We start from the raw sequence: 25,369 nt of genomic DNA on the forward strand, positions 1-25,369 counted from the left end.
CAGTTAGAAAGGGGAGGGCGGGCTGCCTGGAGGAGACAGTGAGGAAGGAAAATCAAAGCAGACAGACAGACAGACATGGACAGAGTGGTATGCAGACCTACATGACGGACAAAGGGGAAGGAAGATCTCCCTAGAGGCCGCTCTTTCAGGAGGTACCAGGAACACTTTCTGGTGTTGTTAAGACTGCTGACGGCGGGAATCTGAAGCACATGAAGTACTGGTGTTTATGCTGAGAGCAGATGGGGTGAAGTCATGCTGTGCCAGGCCTGAGTGCAGAGGCAGTGCCCTCTTTACCTGCCTTGCCTAGGGGAACAGCCCACCCGCCCCTCCCCCACCAGGGTTGCTAATTTTGCCTCTTTGGCATTAGCCGTTTAAAAATCACTAAGTAGCCTTTTTTTTTTTTAAACAAAACAAAACAAAACAAAACAACTCATCTGGTGTCTGATGTAGCTCCCCCTCTAAGGCCTCTTGGTCGGCAAAGCTTGTGCCAAGAAGGAAAGAGAGGAGAGATGGAGACAGACAGAGAGACTGGGGGGGAGGGGAGGGCACGAAGATCTCTACAAAGAAAAAATATAATTGGTTTTTTTAAAAATGTAAGGCTTTGATTTAAAATACAATCTAGAATTGACACATTAAAGTCTAACAAGACAAACATTAAACTGGTTATTGACTTGCATAAGTAAAAAAAAAAATTGAGGTAATGCATTATGTTTCTACAAGCAACCTTATCTGATTAGAACAAATACTTCCTTCTCATCCTTGGGGTTAAATCCACTCAGGCACAGAAGAAATACAAAAGAATCATCCTCCAGTTAATGGGAAGGGCTCAGCTACTAAAAGACAGGAGTTTTACCCTTCATTCAAATAATAAATTAAATAGAATCTAAAAAGTCACTATTTACAGCTTACTGAACCCCTTCGTCACTGGTCTTCACAGTGATGAGAGACACCTGCCCTGGCCCACAGCTGCTTCCGCCTCAAACTGCTCCCGTGGGCAGACTTGCCCTGTCTTGCTTGTTCACCCACCGACTTCCTTCTCTGTGCCGATAAGCTCCTTCCCTAGCTAGTGAGGGAGAGACACTGCTGTGCCTTCAACTAAAAACTGCATCCTTAGCAGACCACGACCCTGACTCCTGTCCCCACCTTGATCCAGCTCTTGAAAACAATTCTAGCTGTGCCCTTGGAGACACCTGTGCATGTGGCCGTGACTACCCACCGTGCCGCATGGCCATGTATCCACATGTATGTGAGAGTCGATGTATGTGTTACCGTGGGCATATGTGGGTGGCTGTGTATGTACGCATGCGTGCACACAGGACTCTGCTAGTGGCATGGGTGTGCCTGTGCACTGACAGGAGTTGTGTGTGTGTGTGTTTGTGTGTGTATGTGTGTGCGTGCGTACTTGCGCGCACTGTCAGAAGAAACACAAGCCCCCCCAAGATCACCCAGTGCCCATTGTTTCAGGGCTGCTGGATTACAAGTTTAGTCAACCAGTTTCCAGTACCCAACATCTTTCTGACTTGCAAGGAATCAAATCATATACATAGCACCATGTCCTAGCTCTGCAACCGAAGACCACCCCACCCTCGGTGGTCACAGGCTTGCAGAGTCCCCAGGAAGTGGAATGCCCCCTGGGGCCAGAGGACCTCTGGGCCCGATCCTTAGTTGGGGTGGGAGGTTAGAAGGCATTTCACAAGTCCTTCCTCCCCACAGGGGTTAGGGGGTGCAGGGGACAGCTGCTGGAGTCAGGTGAGTCCGCTGTGTCCCACGCTGACCTAATTGCACAGGAGGTGGGTGGTGGGTGTTAGAAAAGGCTGTGGGTCGCTCATGAGTAAACACACCTGGGGAAAGTCCCAGGCAATAGTCCTATCCCTTGCTGGCCTACCTGGATCTCAGGCCCAGGCGTGCAAGGAGCGCAGGAGGCAGCCGTGGGCCTCGAGTCAGGCTGGGTCCCACAGGCCCACCTAGCCTCACAGTGTGCTCAGGTGCGGCAGCGAGTCCAGATGCCCTGTGCGGCCCCGCGCGGCTGCCGCCGACTCCACCCCACGCAGCCACTCGGTGCACTTGCGCACGAGGCCCTCGTCCACCACCTCCACCTCCTCCTCATACTCCTCATCGTCGTATTTGTGCTTCTCATTGAGCAGAGACACCTTAAGCACTGGGCGCAGGCTGGAGGGGCGCGGGCTGGGCAGAGTGGCCTGCAGACCTCCTGGCAGCAGCGAGGCACGGGGAGGGCGGCTGCTGACAGCCACAGCCAGAGGCGCGTCGGGGACATTGGTGGCACCGCCCCTCCGCAGGGTCGAAGACCTGGTCCGGGGACAGGGTACCAGTGGGCGCCGCGGGTCGGCCGAGGGTGCGGGGAAGGGCCTGCGGGGTCGCGCCAGCAACTGCTTTTCCAGGTGGCGCCTCTGGATGACCAGGATGGCTTCCGGGGTGAGGCTCAAGGAGAAGCGCGTGGCGTCGTCGGGCTCAGCCCCCGCCCCCGCAGAGGTCCCCGAGGCGGTGGATGCCGCTGGGAGGTGGCTGCAGGCGACCCGCCGGGGCGCGGAGCACGTGGTCGAGGTCCCCACACGGCCCGGAGAGGGCTGGGGCGGGACGCGTGCGGAGATAGGCGGCTGCGGGGTGCCGGGACCCAGGCCGGGGCCGCGCCGGACCGGGGGCCTCTTCAGGGTGGCGGAGGGCCAGGAGCTGGAGAGCAGCATCTCGGGCGGCCTCCTCTTCTTGTCGCCGCCGGCGGTGGCGGTGGCGGTGGCGACGGCGGCGGGCGGCGAAGGCGCGGGAGGCGCACAGGGTCTCCGGCATAGCTGGCGCGCGGCGGGGCCCCCCGAAGTCCGGGGGGGCGGTGGTGGTGGTGGCGGCGGCGGCGGCATAGGCGGGAATGACATGACTCTGCCGAGCAAACGGAGCATCAGTGTCCTGGAAGGAGAAGGGCGGGTAGGGCGGGTCTCAGTCACCGCGCGCGGAGCCGCCCCACTGGCCTGGCGACCCCCGGCGCCTCCCCATCTGTTGCTGAGCGCCGCGCGCTCCCCGCACACCCACCTGCGAGCAGTCGCAGCATCTCCCGCTCCCTCCCAGTCCCTTCAAGCGAAGGCGCCTCCCGCCCCTCCCTCGCCTGAGCAACCCGGGGAGCTCCCCGCGTGTGCTCCGAGCTGGGTCCTTCCGAGCACCGCCAACAGCCGCCCCGCTGCTGGCGAATCTGGCTGTCCCTCGGATCGCACCTCCGAGACAAGACGCGCTCCGGGCTGGGCCGGGCGGCCGGAGGAGGAGCGCGCGCTGGCAAGGGCTTGCCAAGTTCCGGGCTGCTAGCGGCTGCCGCTATCGCAGACTGCTGAACGCTGGAGACAAAGTGCCCAACATTCGCAGGGGAGGGAGCTGGCACCCAGTGCCCCAAGGCTCTCTTCTCCGGTACTCCCAAGGCTCGAGGTCCATTAGAAGCAGGAAGCTAGGCCTCAAGGGAACCGGTGGCACCAAGTCACTGGTGGAGCCCTGCACATTAGACAGAGAATCCTTTCAAATGACTCGGGAGAGAAATTTAGAGCCAGTCTGGAACAGCAGGGAAAGCAGGTGGTACCGGGCGGGGCGTTGAGGTGCTACCTAGGTTTCTCTGGCATTGTTGATGCCACTCCTTGGGAGTTGTTTACACATCAGAGCCATTTGTTATCATCTATGAATAGGCGAGGCGATTTGTTAAACAATAGCAAAACTGGAAATAGAGGACACGTTCGGTTTTATCAAGTGACTTCCTGCAGGGATGTGTTGTTGTAGACAAGGGAAGCAGGCTGTTTATACCCGGAAACGTAACCACAACACAGAAAGATCCAATAAGCCGGCCATCCAACAGTTATAAGACAATGCACCTAGAAGTCGACGGGATTTACAGGGTATCTGTTCCACTCAATGGGAAGCAACAAACAGCTAGGCTTAAAAAAACTGCTCCCCGGCACAATGAATAGCTCTGACTGAGCGCATGGGAAAGTGGGTAAGCCTCTGTGTCTTGTGCCAACAGCCACCGCCCCCCCTCCTCTTCTGTTTGTCCTTTTCCAGCAGCAACTGGACACTCACAGCCCAGGGTAGCCAAGGAAGCTTGGGTGGCGGCAGTTCTTCTCATCAGAGCAGCAGGGAAGTTGGCATAAGGCCCCATATCTACCGCAGGTGTCTATCACCGTCTATGCAAAGGCAGCTAGCTAGCTTCCAGAGAGCTCTCAGACTCAGGGGAGCCTTCTGCCCCTGTAGGAGGGTGGTGGGGGAAGTAGGGGTGGGTGGTGGGGGTGGGTGGGGATTGGGGTAAGGGTGGTGGGGGGTGGGAGTGGGGAGTAGGGCACACCCAGGGCAGTAGCCTCTGCCTTGAGCTCCGGCTGCTAGAACATGGGCAGCTTAGCTCCCGGGACACTGAAGCAGGCTTGTGTTGTTTTCGTTTGGGTTCTAGATTCTAGGTAGTTGTGGGGATGGAGATCTAAGCGCTGTGCAGACTGAATATTAGGGGGAAGGAGTCAGGAGCCATTTCTGCAGGTGCGGCTGGGGAGGCCATCTTTGGAGGAAGAACAACACACCGCGGGATGCCCAGGTGTCCTGCGTGCCAGTGGAAATGGAGATGTCTGGAATCCACTGCTTCCTGCCTGTGTGCAGATGGCTTCCTAAGACTTCAGGTGTTCAGAAGTAACGGTGCGATTGGGCTGCAGGTCAGAAGCGGGGGCGGTAGGCAGTTTCAAAACTTTAAGAGATGACACATACTGTGTTGGGCACTTCTATTACCTTGTCCAGTCTACTGGGAAGGGGGGGGTGGCGCTTCCAGAGGCTCCAAATGCAATGAGACAGGACAAGACCACATGCCAGTCCAAAGGCAGCTGGGGCTATTACACTACTTCACTATTACAAGGAAGAGTCTGTTGGTTGGGGAACCCACATGAGTGAACCCCACCTCCATCTGGTAGAGAACTGGTGTGCTAAAAGCCCAGTGGTGCATCATCAGACTGACAGCTAGGTCCAGACGAGGTACTGGAATGTTCCGTGTCACCTGAGCAGCTTGCTCTAGCCCAGGAGCCTGCAACCTGTGAAGCTGCGAGCATCCCTGTCCCCTGAGAGTCAGGAGGATTGGAAGCCGGAAACCTGGGTCCAGGCATGGCCTCAGGGGACTGCGTTCCTGTACCTCCCGTGACGTGAGCTGCCTTAGCAGGAGTTTGCTCACTTCTGACTCTGGGAGCAGTGTCTACACATCAGCGGCTTGTCTGTCTGTCCCTCGGCCTCTTGTCTATTTCTTTCCTTCTGCCTCTGTCTGTCTGTCCCTCTCCCTCTGCCTCTTGCAAGAAGTTAGGAAGAAACAGGGCACCTGAGAGGAGGCATGGGATGGGGCATCTACCTCTGACTCAGTCACCACACTGACTGTTAGGAAATCCGTTACACATTCCATTTGGTGGGAGTGTTTCACAGGCGATGGTTGGAACAAAGGAGGTCATCCCAAGGGAAGGTGATCAAAAGACTTTTCAAAGAGGAGATGTGTGGGGCCTGGCGAGATGGCTCAGAGGATAAAGACACTTGCTGCCAAGCCTGATGACCTGAGTTCGATCCTCAGAAGCCACACAATGAAAGAAAAGTGCTGGTTCTTGCAAGTTGTTCACAGAGCTCTATGGATGCACTGTTTCAGGACACAAAACAAAACAAAACAAGGGTTAACAAAGTTCCCCATATGTGGTAGTCTGACTGAAAATGTCCCCCCATATATTTGAGTACCCGGTTCTAGCTAATGGCCGTGTGAGGAGGATTTGGAGGTGTGATCTTGTTGGAGGATGCTGGGAACTCTGAGGTTTCAAAAGACTCACATCACTTCCGAGTCGGCTTCCTGCCCCGGGTGTGGTCTGAGATGTGAACTCTCAGCTGTTCCTGCTGCCACGCTCTGGTTCTGCCGATAGAGACCCAACTTTCTGGAATCTTCTAGAAACATAGGCTTTTGTTTTAGAAGTCACAGTGTTTTATCACACCAACAGAAAAGTAACCCATATACTCACTGAACTTACTATCCTGAGTTAATAGACAAAAAACACAAGTCAGCAATCCCAATGTCTTAGGGTTTCTATTCCTGCACAAACATCATGACCAAGAAGCAAGTTGGGGAGGAAAGGGTTTATTCAGCTTACACTTCCACACTGCTGTTCATCACCAAAGGAAGTCAGGACTGGAACTCAAGCAGGTCAGGAAGCAGGAGCTGATGCAGAGGCCATGGAGGGATGTTTCTTATTGGTTTGCTTCCCCTGGCTTGCTCAGCCTGCTCTCTTATAGAACCCAAGACTACCAGCCCAGGGATGCCACCACCCACAAGGGGCCCTCCTTGCTTAAGCACTAATTGAGGAAATGCCCCACAGTTGGATCTCATGGAGGCCTTTCCTCAACTGAAGCTCCTTTCTCTGTGCTAACTCCAGCCTGTGTCAAGTTGACACACAGAACCAGCCAGTACACCCGAATAGATGTATTTGGCTCTGTCCGGGTTCTTTATCATCTCATCTTGTTTTCCAGACTTCAAACATAATAATATAGTAATTACCACAACCTTAAAGATAACTTTCAGAATGAGTGAAGTGATTACATCAGGGCCCCAATGCCAGGGCACGTACGTTTTGAGAGTTCCCACTGGCGGGGACTTTAGCCTGCCAGCTCTAACCCAGTTTTAAGCAGTCTCTCAAGTCATTACCCTGTGGGCTGGGTCTACACATCAGCGGGTTTAGATTCCCACGTCATCATCCTAAGGCCACTCTGCTGCCTCTGTAGACATCTTTATTCAAAATGAATCACTCTGCCCTGAGACCTGTACCAGTTTTGAGCCGCTACAGAGTATTGCTTTTCTGTGAACCACGCTGATCCTGGCACCGGAAGAACTCCAAGGCCTCAGTTCCTCCAAGTAGCCTCTGGTTCTTTCTCTCCCAGCTTCTGAAAGACCCCTTCCTTGGAACTGGCTCTACCCCGGCAGGACAGGACACAAGGTGAGCAGACACTACCTGGGTTTTAAAGTCTACTTGGAGATATTTTTCGAAGAGGACCCCTAATTCTGCTCTCTTCCCAGCAGCAAGTTGACATCCACGGAAGCAGAATCAGGTGACTCAAAGGAGTGGCACAGGAACATGCACAGCGCGGCTTGGCCCACCAGAATCCAGGCTGACTGGACAGGATAGGCACTTTAGACGGGCACGGCTCGGGTAGGGAGCATGGCAGTGACTGTTCTTCCCTGAGCCTAAAATGCAAGCTCTTTCCTTCACTACTGTGTGTGGAACTAAGACCTGCTTCTCTCAGCAGGTGCAGAGCAGCACAGCACCCGGCCCTGCCCTCAGGATAGAATGTCCCTCACCTCCTCAGGGTACTCAGAGCCAGTGTTCTTATCTGTCACCAAGGTGGCTCCAGGGTGGGCAGGTGACACCCTCAGTCGGCAGGTTTGAAGATTAGTTTTTGTGTATATGAGTGCTTTGTTTACATGTATGCCTGGTTGTCATGTGCATGTGGAGACTCTGGAGGCCAGGAGGGGCTCATATCCCCTACAACTGGAACTAAAAGATGGTTGTACCCCGTGGGCGGTAGAAATTAAACTGGTTCTCTGGAGAAAATCAAGAGTTTAAGCAGAATCACCCCTCTAGCCACCTAGCACCCACGTGGAGCCTCACTGTGTACCCCTAGCTGGTCTCCCCAGAGCTGGGATTAAGTGTCCATGTCTGGCCCTTAACTTCTGAGAGCTGGGTCTCAGTCTCAGTAATGTAATTCTCACACAGGCAGAGGCTGCACCTGCACGGGCTGGAGCTGGGTCTCTCAGAGCTGAGCTACTTAATGTATTAAACAGTTGATCCAGAAAATGTTACATTTCCAAGAGTGGTTTATTTCAAAACTGTAGAGATACATATATTACTTTTTATTACACGTAATAAGTAATTTTAAGCTTGAAGTATATAAAGTTTCACATTTTTAAAGTTAAAAAAATCCTTTTGAAGTTGTAGAGCATTTAAAAAGTCAAATAAGCTGGACATATATATATATTACAACACAGGTTCATACCTTAAATATTCACATTTCAAAAGCTGTTTCTAAAGATTAAAAATGGAGTAAGAATTATTTACAGGTGGCAATGATTATGATCCCGTCGTCTTTGGGAGCAGAGGTTAGTGGACAGGGAGCACAGGGCTACGCGGGGAGCTTCGGGGTCCGTGGCAGGGGCGGGGGCTGCTGCTGTCTCTGGCATGACCCTGCAGCAGGCACAGCCTCAGTACTGTTTCCAAGCACACCTGGGTGGACTCGCCTTTCAGCTGATGAGGGAGGAGCAGCACTTGAGCACCGCGTCCCTGAGGGAAGAGGGAGGACATAGGCCATGAAGCAGCAGTGTGCAGGAGCACCAGCGAGGCCCACCACACACTCCCCAGCCACACACACAACTCCCCAGCAGGGCTGGACTCTGCAGCAGGGTCTCCACGGAACCAGGGCTCTGCTGAGAAACACTCAGAAGATCTGCAAGTGCTTTTGATGTTTTCTTGCTAATTTTTGAAATGGTAAAAGGAATAACCCCGATTTTAATAAAAAATGAATCTCAATAACATAATAATCTGGGAATTAAGTTTTTATAAGAATTAATGTTTAGGCCGGGCGGTGGTGACACACACCTTTAATCCCAGCACTTGGGACACAGAGGCAGGCGGATTTCTGAGTTCGAGGCCAGCCTGGTCTAAAGAGTGAGTTCCAGGATAGCCAGGGCTACACAGAGAAACCCTGTCTTAAAAAAAAAAGAAAAGAAAAGAAAAGAAAAGAAAAAAAAAAAGATTTAATTTTTTTTTTTTTTAAACTTGCAAGCCAGGCAATGGTGGCGTACACCTGTAATCCCAGCACTTGGGACGCAGAGGCAGGTGGATTTCTGAGTTCGAGGCCAGCCTGGTCTACAGAGTGAGTTCCAGGACAGCCAAGGCTATACAGAGAAACCCTGTCTCGAAAAAAACAAATCCAAAAAACAAAAAACAAAAAAAAACCTTGCATAGCCATGTAATGGTCACAACAGCCAAGCTATGGAATCAGCCTACACGTCCAACAGTGAGTGTGAATGGACGAAGACTATGTGTTGGTTTTCTTAAACATTTGTTTTGTGTATGTGGATGCCTGCGGAGTCCAGAGAAGGCACACAGACCCCAGGAGCTGGGGCTAGACATGCAGACGGGTGAGCCACCTGACGGGGTGGTTTGTCTTCCTGAAGAGCAGCCAGCACTCCTGAGCCACCACTCCAGCCCCCACAATGGGGTTTAAGTTAGCCACAGAAAGAAGAGAATCCCACAGCCTGCAGGAGAGAGGGCTGACCTGACCTGGCGATGACCTGTCCTATTCGGCTTAAAGAATGACCTGAGAAGGACTCTCAGAGGTTGATGGGTCAGACTGGACTGTGGGCATGTTTGTGGGGATTGTTTTGATTATTAATTGATATGGGCGGGCTCAGCCCACTGTGGACAATGACAGTCCCCAGGAAGTACTCCCGAGCCTTACGGCCAAGTTGGCCACACCTAACTGACTTCCCAAGAAAGTCAGGAAGCAGTGATCCTCCACAGTTTACACGGCCCTGCCTTCTGTCAGTGATGGTCTGTGACCTGGGAATGTGAGCTAGATAAACCCATTACTGGGTGGCAAGCGTCACTTGTGTTCGCTCCCTGTGGAATCAGTTTGAGTCCTGGTTATTTACCAGTTGGGATCTGGCTAGAGAGAGACAGGACACCATGGTGGCAGAGTGCGAGCACAGCCGCTTGCTCTGTTGTCCAGGAAGCAGACAGTGAATCTCACTGCTGTATTCTAAACACTGCCTGAACGATGAGATAAACTCCATTCATTTGGCTTTCATGTTCCCCTCTAAGTGTCTAAACCATTACATAATGTGCTTAAATTAAAAAAACTGCTGTTCAAAATACCCACTAATAAACTGCGAGACGCATTCTGCATGCTGCGTGCCGCACTCCGTCCAGAAGCCTGGACTTCTGGGCCGTGGTCACCTCCCAGAGCCCTGGCTTGGCTGTGACGGGACAGTGTCTCGCCCTCTGCCCCACGTGAGCCTCTGCATTCATCCCAGGCCTCCGTCCTGCAGTTCACCTTGCTTTGCTTTTCTTCCTTTTATATGTTTGTCAGAAATAATCACTCACAGTAAGAGATGGAATAAAAACAATGTCTTCCACTGTTGACATCAGGTATATAATTCTGCTGTCCTTTAAATATATAAGGTGTCTCCAAATTCCACAGAGACAAAGCCTGACTTCACCAGAACTGTTTACTCCAACTCTATGAGGTTTAAGGTTGGAATGAACTCATGTTCTCTTCTACAGATAATGACCACGTTCCTCTAGGAAAGCAGAGACAGCAGCACGGCTGCACCGCTGCTGCCGAGGGTTTGGATGCCGGCCTCTCAGCCCCGCCCCCAACCGTGAAGAGCGAGCTTTCTGTACCTTGATTCCCTAACCCTAACTTCCCTTACTGCTTTCCAAAATAGTTTTTCTTGCTGGAGTCTCTGCTTCTTGGGTACTGATCAGAAAGATCCAGATTTCCTATCAAATCCCCTGTTAAGTGTTCATATAGCAAGGCAGATGCAAATGGTGCTCCGGCTGCTATGTGCAGCAAGACGGCCACTCACCTGAGGGCAGTTTATACCCTAAGCTTTTTAGTCATTCTTAAAAATAACTTTCTTAAAGCAACAAAGTCAACAAAATTTACTAAAAAGCCTGCTGTAAATTTTGTTGTCTCATTATGTAGGCCTGACTGTCCTGGTGCTCACTATATAGACCAGATAAGCCTTGAACTCACAAAGTTGTGCTACCATGCCCACCCATACAGAGCTTAATGTAAAAGTTTCTTAAACTCATGTCCAGGAGTACAATGGAATTCAGAGCTCACCTTGCATACGGGATGTAGGACAGACTGTACCTGCAAGAGAGAGTCCAGGATGTTGACACATTCTCCACACCAAGCCCTTCTCCCCACTGCCTACATCTACTGTGGCCACCTCAGCAGCAGGACACCGGCCAGTGGTTCTCAAGCTGTGACTCCATCCTGGGCAATAGCACTGATTAGGAACTTGTGAGATTCCGACCTTCCGGGACCTGCAGCTTCAAGTCACAAGACTGCCTCCTGAGCAGCGTGTAGACGCTGCTGGGCTGGGGATGGCCCAGGTCCTCTGTCACTGAGCTACAGGCACAGCCAATAGTGTGTTCAGTGACTTCCGTGACTGTGACACTGATGCTGAGGCCGCTGCAGAAGCTGCCCTCTTAGCTTTCCAGCCAAGCTAGCATTACTAAGTATGGGACAACTTTCTGGAGAAAAGCCACATTAAAGGAAAGCACAATGTAAGAGAGTAGCCTGTGTGATTTACCTAAATCCTCCACATGCCAGTCAAAGAGTCAAGCAGCCTTTCACAGTGAGTCTGACATGCATGGTGTGGTATCTGTCAGTGGACAGGTAGAAACAGCCAGAGGAGAAGTTGAGCCCAGCTGGGTGACAGGCAATGGGAAAGACACAAAACAACAAAACTGAGAGAGGCAAGGAAAATCTGCTCTGTAGTCTGATGGCAGCAGGGTGGGGAGTGGAGACAGAGTGAGTCACACAGGGCTGAGAGGAGGACATAGCACTGGAAAGAAGGCACAGCACCGGTCAGTGGAACGCCTGGGGCACTTGACACCTGTGGGCACCCTGTGAGCTTCCTCCTGTGAGAATTCAGGTGGCTTTGCCTGCATTTCTGATCAATTCTCTTCCCACAGTAGCCTGCTGATGCCACAGCTCTCCAGAAGTACCAGGAGGCACCCTGTTCAGAATGGGCCTCACTCCATCTGACTTTGCAGGGTCTGGACCACAGGCATAGGCCTCTACCATCCTTTTTAGGGCTCTCTAGAATCTAAGTGATGCTTCTACCATCCTAGAAGTTTTCATTCTGTAGCTGGTGTAGAAGAGACTTACCAGGTCATCGACAGGAACTGCAGTATGCAGAAGAGTAAGGCCAGCCCCTTCTTCTTCCACTGGCAATAGACAACACATTTAGGTTTTAAATCATAGCATTATAAATCAGGTTCAATTCTTTGCTTTAAAATGGATATCCTGCCGGGTGGTGGTGGCGCACGCCTGTAATCCCAGCACTCTGGGAGGCAGAGGCAGGTGGATTTCTGAGTTCGAGGCCAGCCTGGTCTACAGAGTGAGTTCCAGGACAGCCAGGGCTACACAGAGAAACCCTGTCTCGAAAAAGCCAAAAAAACAAAACAAAACAAAATAAAATGGATATCCTGCTTGTTTATTCATTTTTATCCCTATTTTAAAACTTTACCTAGTTTTAGCCCATGAAGTACATTTCCTTCCCAATGCCATCTCTATTATCTTACATACTATAAAATACACAGCATGAGTGACTGTTATAGTTATGCAAAGGCTGGGACAGAACTCTCAAGGTCACAGCTTCATGTAACCCTGATGCTACAACATGATCTAACCTTTCCTAGAATCAGCATTTTTTTTAAAGATTTATTTATTTATTATATGTAAGTAAGTACACTGTAGCTGTCTTCAGACACACCAGAAGAAGGCATCAGATTTCATTATAGATGGTTGTGAGCCACCATGTGGGTGCTGGGAATTGAACTCAGGACCTCTAGAAGAGCTGTCAGTGCTCTTAACCGCTGAGCCATCTCTCCAGCCCTAGAATCAGCATTTAAAACCCGTAAAACTCCAGAGAATTACTTGCCCTTCCTGCCCCTTCTCAAGACTTTGTTCTTGAAGATGTTTTGCCATACAGCCCAGACTGGCCTTGAACCTACAGCAATCCTCCTGCCTCAACCTTCCATGTACTGGGATTATAGCATATACTATCCTGCCTGGCTTCTTGAAGTTTCGCTTTTGCTTCTTTTCTGTGACAGGGTTTCTCTGTGTAGCCCTGGCTGTCATGGACTCACTTTGGCATCAAACTCACAAAGATCCTCCTGCCTCTGCCTCCTCAGTGCTGGGATTAAAGCCATGTGCAACCATTACCCAGAGAGATGTTTTTGTTTTTGTTTGTTTGTTTGTTTTTAAAAGGACAATTATATGACTGCAGTTTTCTGGGATAATATAAAGTTCCCACAATGCTCTAAGACAACTGACTTGAGAATTCCTAATATTTTGGGGGAAGAGGGTGGGCAGGTGCTGAGGATCAAAACCAGGATTTGTCTCCAGCTGGACAAATGCTCTCTACCCCAGAGCTACATGCCTAGCCCTGCCCTTAAAGGAGAGGAGACAAGATGGATTAGTGGTAAAAAGCAATTGTTTGCCAAGCCTGACAACCTTACCCACACCGTGGAAGGAGAGAACTGGCTCTTGTAAGTTGTCCTCTGACTTCTATATGTGCATCATGGCATATGACGCCCTTAGCTGACCTGGAAGTTACTATGTAGAGCAGGCTGACCTCAAACTCAAGAGCGCTGTCTGTCTCTGCCTCTAGGCTGCTGATTGCTGCTATCACCACAACAAGTGGTCTGGTGGATTCTTTCTAATCTTATTTGTTGACCTGCTTGTTCTCTGGACGGCCTTCTCTGGGAGCTCTTCCCACTGTTGCTTCCCCAAAGCACACAGAGTCTGCATCAGGCAAAGCAGAGGACACAGGCCCAGCCTAGGATGCTGTCAGAGCAGCAGGCAGTCTCAGCAAGAGTATGCTCACAGGACCTATGCTTAACAACAACCTCTGTAGTTACAGACAGCAGACGCCCCTTACATCTGTTTCAGGGACGCGGACTCTTGAGGGCTTCAGGAAGCTGGCCTGTTCTGTTCTAGGACAATGGTGGAGCGGGGACAGTGAGCAGACAGCCAGCATGGCTGATATAACTTACCCACAGAGCAGCACACAAGGTAAATACCAGGCACAGCTATAGGAAGGAAAGAGTTCATGAGAAACCTAGGTTTTCAAGGGCCCAACAAAAATGCACAAATGTCTGCATTCATCTGCTTGGATAACATGCAACAGAATAAACAAATAAATGGGACTGTGGCCTCTGCTGCCACCTTAAAGCCTACAGAAGCAGCACGTCTGCCCAGCAGACGGAAGCCCTAAATAATGTGCTGGCCAAGCAAAGGGAAGACTGGAAAGTAAAGTGTAGAGAAAAAGTGGCTACTCCTGGGTCTTGTGGATGCTCACGACAGTGCTGGCAGATGTGCCCCACACAGGAGCTTGCTGCACACCCACGTCACCTAGACAGGCCAGGGAGAATGGAGTGGGAGCCTAAGCTGGGGGGATCTGACGTGACCCCCCACCCCCTGTTTTCAGGGTTTGCTGAAAGGCCTGTCTAGGGCTCACTCAGCCTTCCTCTCTCTGACCAGAAAGCACTTGCACACTGCTTCATCTGTACTGAGGCCACCGTTGCCTCTGCCATTTCTGTGAGGCAGAATCCGTGTGCAGCAACTTAACTCAGGCTCAACATTTTCCTGCACACTGCAGGACTCAACAACCAGCACTGAGTGACAGCCACAGTACTTCAGAGCACTAAGTGACAGTGACAGCTGCAATAAGAGCCTGTCACATGAAGGGACTCAACTTAGAGCACTGCTGAGAAGACAGCAGAAAGAAACCACACAAGTTACAATCCCAACTCTCCCTGAGAAGATTTATATGTTCGCAAGTACTGCACCTTCTCCCCCTGAGGAACAGACATCCCAACATGTGTAGGGCTTAAAAATGAAATATGGCCACTGATTTTCCTAACTAATCCATCTATACAATGTGCATACAGCAGGAAGCATGTTCCAACTAGCTGATCATATTAGACAATGTTCTACAAGCCAAACTCTTTACCATTCTGTTACTTCACACACATATACACTTTCTCACAGCAATAATGCAGAAAAGACATTAATAAGTTTATAAAATTAACATTATTTACTTACAAGCATAATAATTGTTGCAAGCAATCTTGTTGTTTCAAACATTTTCTTCAGTTGTTTCATAGGTCCCATTAAAAAGCATGTACTATTTGAAACAAGGTAAAAGATGGCTCTAGTTATTAATTTGTCTGGCTATGCAGACATAAAACTGCTATAAAATAAGCTGTGTGGGCTGCTTTAGTTCTCGCTTTACTTGTCTGTGGATCCATTGTCTTTGCTGCTGTTGGGGACAACGCCTAGGTAGGCCTGCACACCTCGCCCGTCTGTGCCAGGAACTTCTCCCCTAACTTGGCTGTTGTTCTTCCTTTGAGACAGGGTCTTTCTATGTAGCCCAGGCAGGTCATAAAGTCACAATCCTCCTGCCTCACCTTCTGAGTACTGGGCAGTTACTTTCATTCTGTTGTCATTTTGACATCCGGGCCTGCTACTAGCCCAGGCTGGCCTAGACTTTGCGACAGTTCTGTTTTCTCCTCCAGAAAACAGGTATTACATGCATGTCCACCATGCTTGGTTTCCCCTTACCTTTGAAAGGACACTTCAAGTCATGCTATGGCCTTAGCATGATATTGGTGTGATGGCATGAGGGTGAAGAGGCCACAGACTACCTCCCATGCCCACCCAGCCATGGGTGGAAGCAAGGCCCGGAGGTGACCCTCCAAACATGGGCGTGCATGCAAACCCCCAGGGATGCGGGATGCAGCTCTGGGCAGACTCCCAGCCTGCAGAAACATCACAGGATCACAAGTGGCCTGGATGCTCTGCTCATCCCCACAGCGACGATCTCTCAGAAGACACGCGGCAGCTCCAGTCCCTGCCGCTCACTCACCAGCCTCAGTGCTCTGCACTGCACCGACACTGTCACAGCTGTTCCCAGCTTCCTGTGTGAGCTTCCTCACAAAACCTCCACTCCACAAGAGCCAGGACTGAAGGGTGGCACCTACACAGCTGGGGTCTGGAGCAGACCCCAGGCTGGACCTAGCCTCTGTGCTCCCCAAACGCACTGCTAACCACTCACTATCCCCGGAACTCAGGCACACAATAGCAGTATTACAGAATGAACATAAATTTTGCTGCAAAACTGACATTATAAACAATCAACAGAAACATGCTACTTACAAAGACTTATTAGAAAGAAAATCTGGTACCAACAGCAAACAAGGCATTTTAAGAAGCCAAAGTATACACACACCTGGCCAATGCAGCAAGGTTTCCAAGGGTGTAAAATACTGCAAAGAGCTTGATGCCATTGGGAAGCCATAGCAAGCCAGTTCCCTAAAGGAGAATTTATAGTTAGATAGATAACAACATGATCTTCAGAGCCCAGAATTAGAAAGTTCTACTACAGTGGTTGATACTAAGTACTATACAATAATACATAAATTCAACTATGGTAATATAGTTTCCTGTATCAGGGTATACAAATGTGCTCTAGCAGAACTGTCTCCACACTTGTCTGAAACTAAGTATTCATTTGAGTGCCAAGTTAAAACAGGCTTACTAAAACACATCTACATCATTGATTGTCTAGTTTTCAAGAAAAATTGGTGCTCCAAATACAATTTTAACATTTTCTCTAAATTACCATAACATTAATTTCTGTTTATTTTTAATCAGTCCCTACACATTTATTTATGGTCACTGCATTCCATCAAAATAATCTAACATTTAGATAAAGCAGGCTATTCTGTTGGTTCTAAATTAAATTATTCGTTTAGAACAATATAAGATTAAAAAAAACAATGTCTTAACTCACAAGGATTGAAAAGAAAATGCCAGCAACAAAGCATATGACAAACCACTTCAGCCTGGTGTTGAAACTCAGGGAGGAGGCATCCAGGACCTTAGGAAAGAGGGACGGTACAGAAAGTTAGGTCGGCATGTATCAATCTGATTCCACTACATTAAGCAAGCTTCTTTGTCTTTTGAGACAAGGATTCTCTACGTATCTCTGGCTGTCCTAGAACTCACTATGTAGATCAGGCTGGCCTTGAACTCCTAGAGATATGCCTGTCTCTGCCTCCCAAGTGCAGGGAGTAAGGGTGTGTACCACCATGCCTGGCAGCACACATAACAGAGTCACTTCTGGTTATGAGGACAATGAACATGAGCTGATGCTGGACATCAACCTGGCAGGAGGATCACAGTACTGTCGGGTCTCGGAAAGCCCTTCCCTGGTGGGTGCAGCACATACGTGTTCATCCAGGCCCAGCCACACAGTGGTAGAGAGCAGCAGGCCCAGCCACACAGTGGTAGAGAGCCGCAGGCCCAGCCACACCGTGGTAGAGAGCCACAGGCCCAGCCACACCGTGGTAGAGAGCCGCAGGCCCAGCCACACAGTGGTAGAGAGCCGCAGGCCCAGCCACACAGTGGTAGAGGGCCGCAGGCCCAGCCACACAGTGGTAGAGGGCCGCAGGCCCAGCCACACAGTGGTAGAGGGCCGCAGGCCCAGCCACACAGTGGTAGAGAGCCATCTTTAGACTGGGATAAAGCCAGGTGGTCTGCATGCTGGAAACAGCACACAGGCTCATCCTGCACTCTCACCTTCCACCAGGCCGAGGCCAGGGGGCAAGGACGAGCTCAGTAGAAACCTTTACTGAAGCAGGGGAACTGGAGAGGGAGAGGGAGGGCATCCGGCGAGGGTGTGTGTGCTCCATCTAGAGGACAGCCCGGGGCCTCAGTGAACCACACTGCAATGGGTCTCCAGCCAGCGGATCGAGCTGGCTTCTGGGGCCCTTGAAGAAACTAGACATTTAGCCAGGCATGGTAGTGCATGCCTGCAATCCCAATGCTTGGGAAGTAGAGGCAGGAGGATCAGGAGTTCAAAGCCAGCCAAAACTATACACCAAGTTCAAAGTTAGAACTAGAAATTTACAAGAATTTCTATACCAAAATTTAAATTTCTAATGGGCACTACCATGTGCACTTAAAAAATGTAAGAACAGCAGCTCAGGACATTTTCAGTGGTGAAATCACAATAGGAAGTTGTGGGCATCAGCTTGCAATCCCTTTGGTCTCCACTCCTTACCTCAGCAGATCACCTTACGCAGCATGAAAGGCAGAGAAAAGTCAGTGCTCCATCAACACACCACACCACATTTAATGTATCTTAGAGTCTTTGCACTTTAACTGATTCCAGCAACGCCCCCCTCCCCGCCTCCCACTACAGCCTAACTGGACATGTGGTTGGAAATTGGGTGAATGGACTATGGATACCCAAAGCCCCTTCTTACCAGGGATTTATACACTACCTGTATTCCAGTCACAGAATAAAACACCCCAAATGTGTGTATCACTTAACAAATAACCTGCTGCACATAAATCAGATCATGCTCTGTCATACATGCATACATGTCATAGATGCTACAGTTTTCACTTTTCATCTTCAGGACTTCTTGCCATCACATGAGACAGTAAAGCCTTTGACCAGGAGGCCACCGAGAAGACAGAGCAAGGAATCAGGATTGAAAAACAACCACTGGCGCTAACGTCTCAGCCACACAGGCAGTGAGAGGAACGAGTGGACACACCACACAGTGACCACAGCTCTGCACCTGTACCTGATGACGGCCACACCACGTGCAGGGCCAGGGAGAGTTACAGCCACAGAGCCCAGAGCCCAGTCCTCCAGACACCTGCTGTGGCTTTCCATTAATAAAAGCCCTCACTGCTGCATCCCCTCCACTTCTCTCGCCAAATGGCTGGCATGTACAAAGACACGATCAGAGAGGCTGAAGGCCCTGCCCCTCAGGGCTGTTCCACACTTGCTTGCCCCCTCTCCTCCTGGGGTTCATGAGGTAAAGAGCCATTTTGTCCCCCAGTTGTCCCTGACCAGCTTTCTTTGTCCTCTCCTTGAGGACTCCTGGCCATAAGGCCACTGCTACCCACATGCTGTTCTCCATATTCAACATGGACAGCGCATCCTTTCTATTCTTCAACCCATCTCCAGTGACTTTTCTCTTTCAACCCACCCACTGACCTACTGCCAGAGCCACCTTCCTCCCTGTAATTCCCCTGTCTCTGAAATCCTTGTTCAAAAACCCCAGTCTTGGGGCTGGGGTTCAGGAGCTAAGAGCAGTGGACCTGGGTTCTACTCCCAGCACCCATATGGTAGTCACAACCATTCCCAATTCAAGTTCCAGGGTATCCGATGCCATTTTCTGGTCTCAGTGGGCATCAGCTATGCATATGGTGCACACATACATACATGGAGATAAAAGAGTCATATACACAAAAGGAAACTAGTCTTAAGAAATCAGCAATGTCCTAGGAGCTGCTACCTCGCCTGCCTCACCGGCTCCACGCCAGGCCCTCAGCCTCTCCTCTCAGTGGCAGTAAGCTGAGCAGCACTTGTGGTGGCGCTTGGTCAGGTCTGTTTTCAGGTCTCCTCACCCCCAGCCTCCTTTCTTACCGGAACCACCTCAAGCCTCCTAGTTCTGCTCCCCTGCTCCTCTCTGACAGCAGCAGTGGGCGGGCGCTCATGGGCTGAGTGACAGCAGCCCCCATCGCTCACTCTTTGTGAACGGTTTGGGCAGGATTAAGGTGTACGGCTTCGGGGTGAGCTTTGAGGTTTTGAAGGTCCAGGCCACTCCCAGTTAGCTCGCAGCTACTGCTCCAGAGCCATGTTCACTACCTGGCATCACGCTCCCTACCATGACAGTCACGGACTCACACTCCGAAACTGAAAGCCCCAGATAAACTCTTCTGTAAGCTGCCTTGGTCACGATGCCTTATCACAGCAACAGAAAAGCACCTAAGACATCCACTTACAAGAGCACCAGGCCCCTGCTCTGGCACCTGGGAGAGACCCTTCCTAACTGTCCCAGGGAAGGTACACATTTACGGCCTACCTGCCGTAGGACCCTGCCCCTCAGGCCAGCTGCAAAAATCTCAAAAGATGTCTCTCTCCAGCCTGCATAGTCAGGCAGCCGGGCGGCCAGCCACTCCTGATACTGAGAGCAACTATGTGTTTCTAAGAGCTAGGTGAGGGGCTCAGCTCCTGGTCACAAACAAACAAACAAACATTATATGTTGACCAGGCATGGTGGTGCCTGTCTGTAATCCTAACACTTGGGAGGCAGAGGCAGTGACCACCCTTGTCTACATAGTGAGTTCTAAGCCAGCCACATAGACACCTTGTCTAAAACACACACAAACCAGTATGCCAGAGGCTGTAACAAAACACTATCACCATCACCACCACCACCACCACCATCACGACCTCTTCTTCCTCCTCCAGATTCTGGAAACTGTGAGACTAAGATCAAGTGTTAGTGATGGTATCTGCTGCCTCTGCACATGAGAAAAGGGTCAAATGAGCTCCCTGGGGTGTCTTTTAAGGACACCTTAAGACTATCATGCTGGGAGTTGAGCCTTAGCATATGAGTTTAAGGACATTCAGAATCCAGCCCTTAGATGTGCCTGCTCAGGCCTGACCACGAGCAGTGACACAGCCTCCTGGGAAGCTGCCATTCCACGTGGGCCTGGAGCGCCACAGGCTCTGAAGGGAGCTGCAGTGCTGACCTGCAGCTCCCCGCTGGCTGCTCATCTTCACACAGTGGACCCTAGGCCTGAGAGGCTTGAGTCTCTAACCTTAACTGCTTGGTCTTTTTCTGGGACTGTCCTAATCGTGCAGCTATGTAGAGGCCCCAGCCACTCGGCAGCTCAATATCATATAGAAGACTCAACTCAGAGAACACATGAATTTTTGGAGTTAAATGACCAAAAAAAAAAAAAAAAGTAACTGTCTTAGTTAGGGTTTTACTGCTGTGAGCAGACACTATGACCAAGGCAACTCTTATAAGGACAACATTTAACTGGGGCTGGCTTACAGGTTCAGAGGTTCAGTCCATTGTCATCAAGGCTGGAACATGGCGGCATCCAGGCAGGCATGGTGCAGGAGGAGCTGAGAGTTCTACATCTTCATCTGAAAGCTGCTAGCAGAGAATACTGGCTGCCAGGCAGCTAGGGTGAGGGTCTCAAAGCCTATACCCTCAGTGACACACCTACTCCAACAGAGCCTTACCTTCTGACAGTGCCGCTCCCTGAGTTGAGCATATACAAACCATCACAGTAGCTAAAGGTTTCACAGTCCCTTGGCAGGTCATATGCGGTCTTCTGAGAGAGCCATTGCTTAGCTTATACGAGAGGGGCTTTCATCACTATCTTCCATGTGGTGAGCTTGAAGGTGGAACATGGCAGTTCCTTTGTTAATATGGACTAGTTGTCCACTGCCATGCTGTGCTAACATACGCACATAGGTGTCCCCCAAATCCTAACCTTTCAGAAACTGGTGCTAGAACACAGAGCCTCGGAGACATGCAGGATGTGACAACAGAACCTTTGGGAGTGGGACTCATTTCCTTTCCCAGGAAATTCCCAACCCCTTCTCCTGAAACTCGAATGATACATCCACAGACCATAAAGCGGCCCTTGGGAGACACAGATTCAGCTGTGATCATCGTCTTGGGACTGTCAGCCTCCAGAATAGTGAAAAACAAACTTCTGTGGTTTCTAAGCAACCCAGTCTTTGAGTTCCGGGCAAAGTCTATGAACAACAGTTCATGGCAGAGACTTGTTAGGCTTCAACGACAGGTGGAAGGACAGACAGGTCGTCCATGCAGACGGAGAGGGCAGTCAATGGTGAGAGCAGCTGCCGGAGCAAACAGGAGGGTAACTAGGAGCAGGCCGAGTCTCTCTGAAGACACTCACTGCTGCCTTCACTAGAAGAGCCAGGTTGGAGGATTCCAGAAAGAATGGCTTGGCTAAAAGACGGCTAAGTTGTACAGTTAAGAAAGGACTCAGGCAAGGGAGCTGGGACACCTGAAACACAGCTGAGCCCTGGCGGGTGGAGGAGAAGCTCACCTGGGTTTAACTCTAGACGCACAGCGGTGGAGAGCGGGACGGGCTTCCCTGAGGCCTGCTTCAGGCCTTTTCTCTAGGATGTCCCAGAACCCTAGCTTCTAGTCAATCCTGGGCTCAGGCCTCTCGGCAGCAGGATACGGTAGCTCAAATTCCAGGATGCCCGGACACCCTTGTCTAGCCCTGCACCCGGGGAACCATCTCCTTAGAGGACCTAGTGCATCCTGGAGTACAAGAAATCACCACTCAGGACACCCTGCTGTCCTGCCCACCCTAAGCCTGGGCACCTACAATCCCACAACACCCTGAACGCTACCCGAACTTTCTGGTCCTCACCATCTTCTAAGCAACTCTCTGTCTTCTTGCAGTCTACCCTCCCCAGGGGCATGTGTTCTTCCCACACACCCTTCAGGACAAGCAGTGGGCTAGGCACTCGTCCCTCTACTACTTCAAGGCCACCATGACACTGCACCCCATCCCTCATCACTGTCACGCCCCTCATCCTTGGAGAGCAAGATATTTATACATATGAAGTAAAAAATCTTAAAAGGGTAAGAAAATTGGAGTGCTGGATCCACATAGCCGAGATTTCCCCACGAGCAGGCCCAGGCTCTCGCCCCTCTTCTCAGGGGAGGCCCTACTTTGAGACATTATGGAAACTTGAGATGCTAAGGCCTACTTGGCAGAAATCACTCATTAGGGTTGCCTTCTGCCTTCTCTCCTACCTGGAGCTGTGAAGCGAATCCCCTCATCTATCCAAGACCTGAACTATCTACCGTGCCTTGCCCTCATGAAACTGGAAACCACAACACACCTTCCCTCCTTGAGTCTTTGTGCCAGGCACTGTGGTCAGCAATGGGAAAGCGGCTAGTACAGTATCAGTCACTCACAGTAAGGAAGCCTCTCCACAGCCTAGGAGACGCAATGGGATGCAGAATCTTCCGCCTCTTGCCTGCCTGCCTGCCTTTGTCTACCCGTGTCTCCCTTTCCCTCGGTTCAGTCACTGGTCCAGCACGCCACTCTCTCCTAGTGGAAGCTCTACCTGAGAGGCTGACCACCCTATGCACTACGGCAACCCCAAGCTTCCTGAAGGTCCTCCCGCCTCTGCCTCCTGCTGCTGTACCAGTTCCACCGCACTTTCCACTAACACTGTAAAGTACTTGTCTTAGTCAGGGTTTCTATTCCTGCACAAACATCATGACCAAGCAGCAAGTTGAGGAGGAAAGGGTTTATTGAGCTTACATTTCCACGTTGCTGTTCATCACAAAAGGAAGTCAGGACTGGAACTCAAGCAGGGTTGGAAGCAGGAGCTGATGCAGAGGCCATGGAGAGATGTTCCTTACTGGCTTGCTTCCCCTGGCTTGCTCAGCCTGCTCTCTTATAGACCCTAAGAATACCAGCCTAGAGATGGTACCACACACAAGGGACCCTCCCCACTTGATCACTAATTGAGAAAATGCCTCACAGTTGGATCTCATGGAGGCACTTCCCCAACTGAAACTCCTTTCTCTGTGATAACGCCAGCCTGTGTCAAGTTGATACACAAAACCAGCCAGTACAGTACTCTTGCTTGAGATGTAAATTTTGTGCACCGGAGGCCTCTATCAGTCACTCACTGTTATTACATCGACAGCGACAATCAGGTGGGGACCTAAGATCTGTGAGATAACTGCTTCACACTCAACACCACCAGAGCCTTTCACCTTTGGCTGAACTCTCCTCTACACAATTTTCTCTCCTCCAGAAACAGCTTCAAGGAACAGGATAGCTTCTTTGTCCCCGGATTTATAAGAGCACACTGCCTGACAAACTCTAAGTGCAATGTCTGAACAGTAGCCACTGACCACATGCTGCAGAACACTTAAAAATGGAATGTACCACTAAGTAACTCTAAAATAAACTCTAAATTTTAGTCTGTTTAAATTTAAATGGCTACATGTGGTCATAGCTACAGCAAAGATAGATAGAACAAACAGTGGTGCATGAAACAGTTGTTACTATCAAGTACCTCTGATAAGCCATAGATACTGCCATTTCTGATGTTACTATGTATAGGCTTTTGTATTGCAATTACAATACAGATTGCAGTTCTCAGGAGGCAGAGGCAGAAGGACCTTTGTAGTTCCAGGCTAGCTAGGGCTACACAGCGAGACCTTGTCTCAGAACAAAAGCAAAAAGCACAAACAAAACACAAGACACAATATAGATCTCACTTGTCTTAACACAGGTAGCTACTACCTCAGTCCTGCCAACAAAGAAGTCAGAAACGAAAAAGGAACAAACAAAACATCTTCACGTAATACGAACTCAAGTCCATGTCTGTGCCAAGGCACATCAAAATGTGCTCGCATGCAAAACACAAAGCAGTTCCTGTTTGCCTATTTTTAAACGCTTACTGGAGGAAGTAAGTCTTTATCAAGTCTCACGTCTGGGTCACATGCAAACAACAAGGGCTCTGTTAATATAAAACATGCATTACTAAAGAGGGCTGATTTCACAGGCAACCTTTGGCACGCTGTAGCTTCACGTCTGTGCTCTCCGGTCTCTCGCCCAGGTCTCATGCTTGAGACCTGGAATGCATGAGCTGACCACAGGCAGCCGGGCCCCGCGGCCTGAGCCTCAGAGCTCGCTGCAGGGGCTGCGGAACATAGGTGCAGGAAGGGGAGGGCCCAGAGAAAGGCCATGGCAAAGCAGCTGGGACCGGACAGCCCCGGGGATCCGGGACCGACTCCCCGACAGCGGTTCGCGGCCCCCTCCCACTGTCGCCGCGGCCGAGGACGGTACCTGCGCCCTCAGGCCTTGCTCCTCGTCGTCCTGGCCGCTCAGGACGCGCCGTAGCTTCTCCATAGCCCTGTCCGCTGGCCGCGCCGCCGGCCACTAGCTCGTCGGCCCCACACGCCCACCCGGAAGCCAGGAATCCGCACCTTCACGCGCCGGCCGGAAATCCGGACTTCCGCTTCCTTCGAGCTTGCGCACCTCCTGGTTCTTGAGCTGCCGGGGCGGGCCCTACACGTCACTTCCGGCGCGCCCTCGGGTAGGCGCTGATGGTTAGTGAGTTGCTCTTCTTACCCTCGAGAACGTTCAACCTGCCGCCGGTAGGGAGGATCGCAGAGTAAGATCTGTCTGTCCGGCCTGGTGCGGAGAATCAGTGTCCAGTTGCATGACTGCACAGGCACTGTGCGATAAATCCTGCCCTGATTGTTTTGAGTTGGAGAGATGGTAATGACACGACCTTTAACTACTTCACTAACCGCTTCGTCCTTAAAGGGTTAATTGTCCATCATACTGCCTCTGAAAAGCAGTCATTACAGGAACTCTAGAGAAGGAGACCTTGTACTGAAGAAACTGGCCCAGCATTCTCAGGGAGTTGGACCTGAACAAACGAAAGTACGAAAGCCCTGTCCCTTTGCCCTTTGAAAGATCACAAAGATGATAACGAATGTACAATAAAATCGTCATTGGCGTCCAGTAAAATCGTTTTTAATGTGTACATTTCGTTTTCCTTTTGAAGTATAGTAACTTCTGTATAGAAGTATAGTAACTTTCCGTATAGAAAAATCTGATAACAGTAGTTATGAAAAGTCTGTTTTCTGATAATGTATTAAATTGCCTGTACGCAAAATATAGTTGAAAC

At 50.5% G+C, this 25,369-nt stretch overlaps 2 protein-coding genes across 2 annotated transcripts; both read right to left on the bottom strand.

Moving 5' to 3' along the window:
- Positions 1–347: 347 nt before the first annotated feature.
- On the bottom strand, positions 348–2,909 carry Prr18 (proline rich 18). Its single transcript, XM_052169925.1, has one exon. The coding sequence runs from the start codon at positions 2,907–2,909 to the stop codon at positions 1,971–1,973; it is 939 nt and encodes a 312-aa protein (XP_052025885.1). The 3' UTR covers positions 348–1,970.
- A 4,922-nt stretch (positions 2,910–7,831) lies between these two features.
- Sft2d1 (SFT2 domain containing 1) lies at positions 7,832–24,697 on the bottom strand. The gene is made up of 8 exons (XM_052169927.1): positions 24,520–24,697; positions 16,631–16,717; positions 16,067–16,149; positions 14,881–14,962; positions 13,830–13,865; positions 11,938–11,996; positions 10,882–10,911; positions 7,832–8,312 (listed from the first exon to the last, which is right to left on the bottom strand). Exons 1-8 carry the CDS (start codon positions 24,580–24,582, stop codon positions 8,273–8,275), a joined length of 480 nt encoding a protein of 159 aa, XP_052025887.1. The 5' UTR covers positions 24,583–24,697; the 3' UTR covers positions 7,832–8,272.
- Between the last annotated feature and the right edge of the window lie 672 nt (positions 24,698–25,369).

This window comes from Apodemus sylvaticus, chromosome 23, assembly GCF_947179515.1.
Source record: "Apodemus sylvaticus chromosome 23, mApoSyl1.1, whole genome shotgun sequence".
Taxonomy (NCBI): Eukaryota; Metazoa; Chordata; class Mammalia; order Rodentia; family Muridae; genus Apodemus; species Apodemus sylvaticus.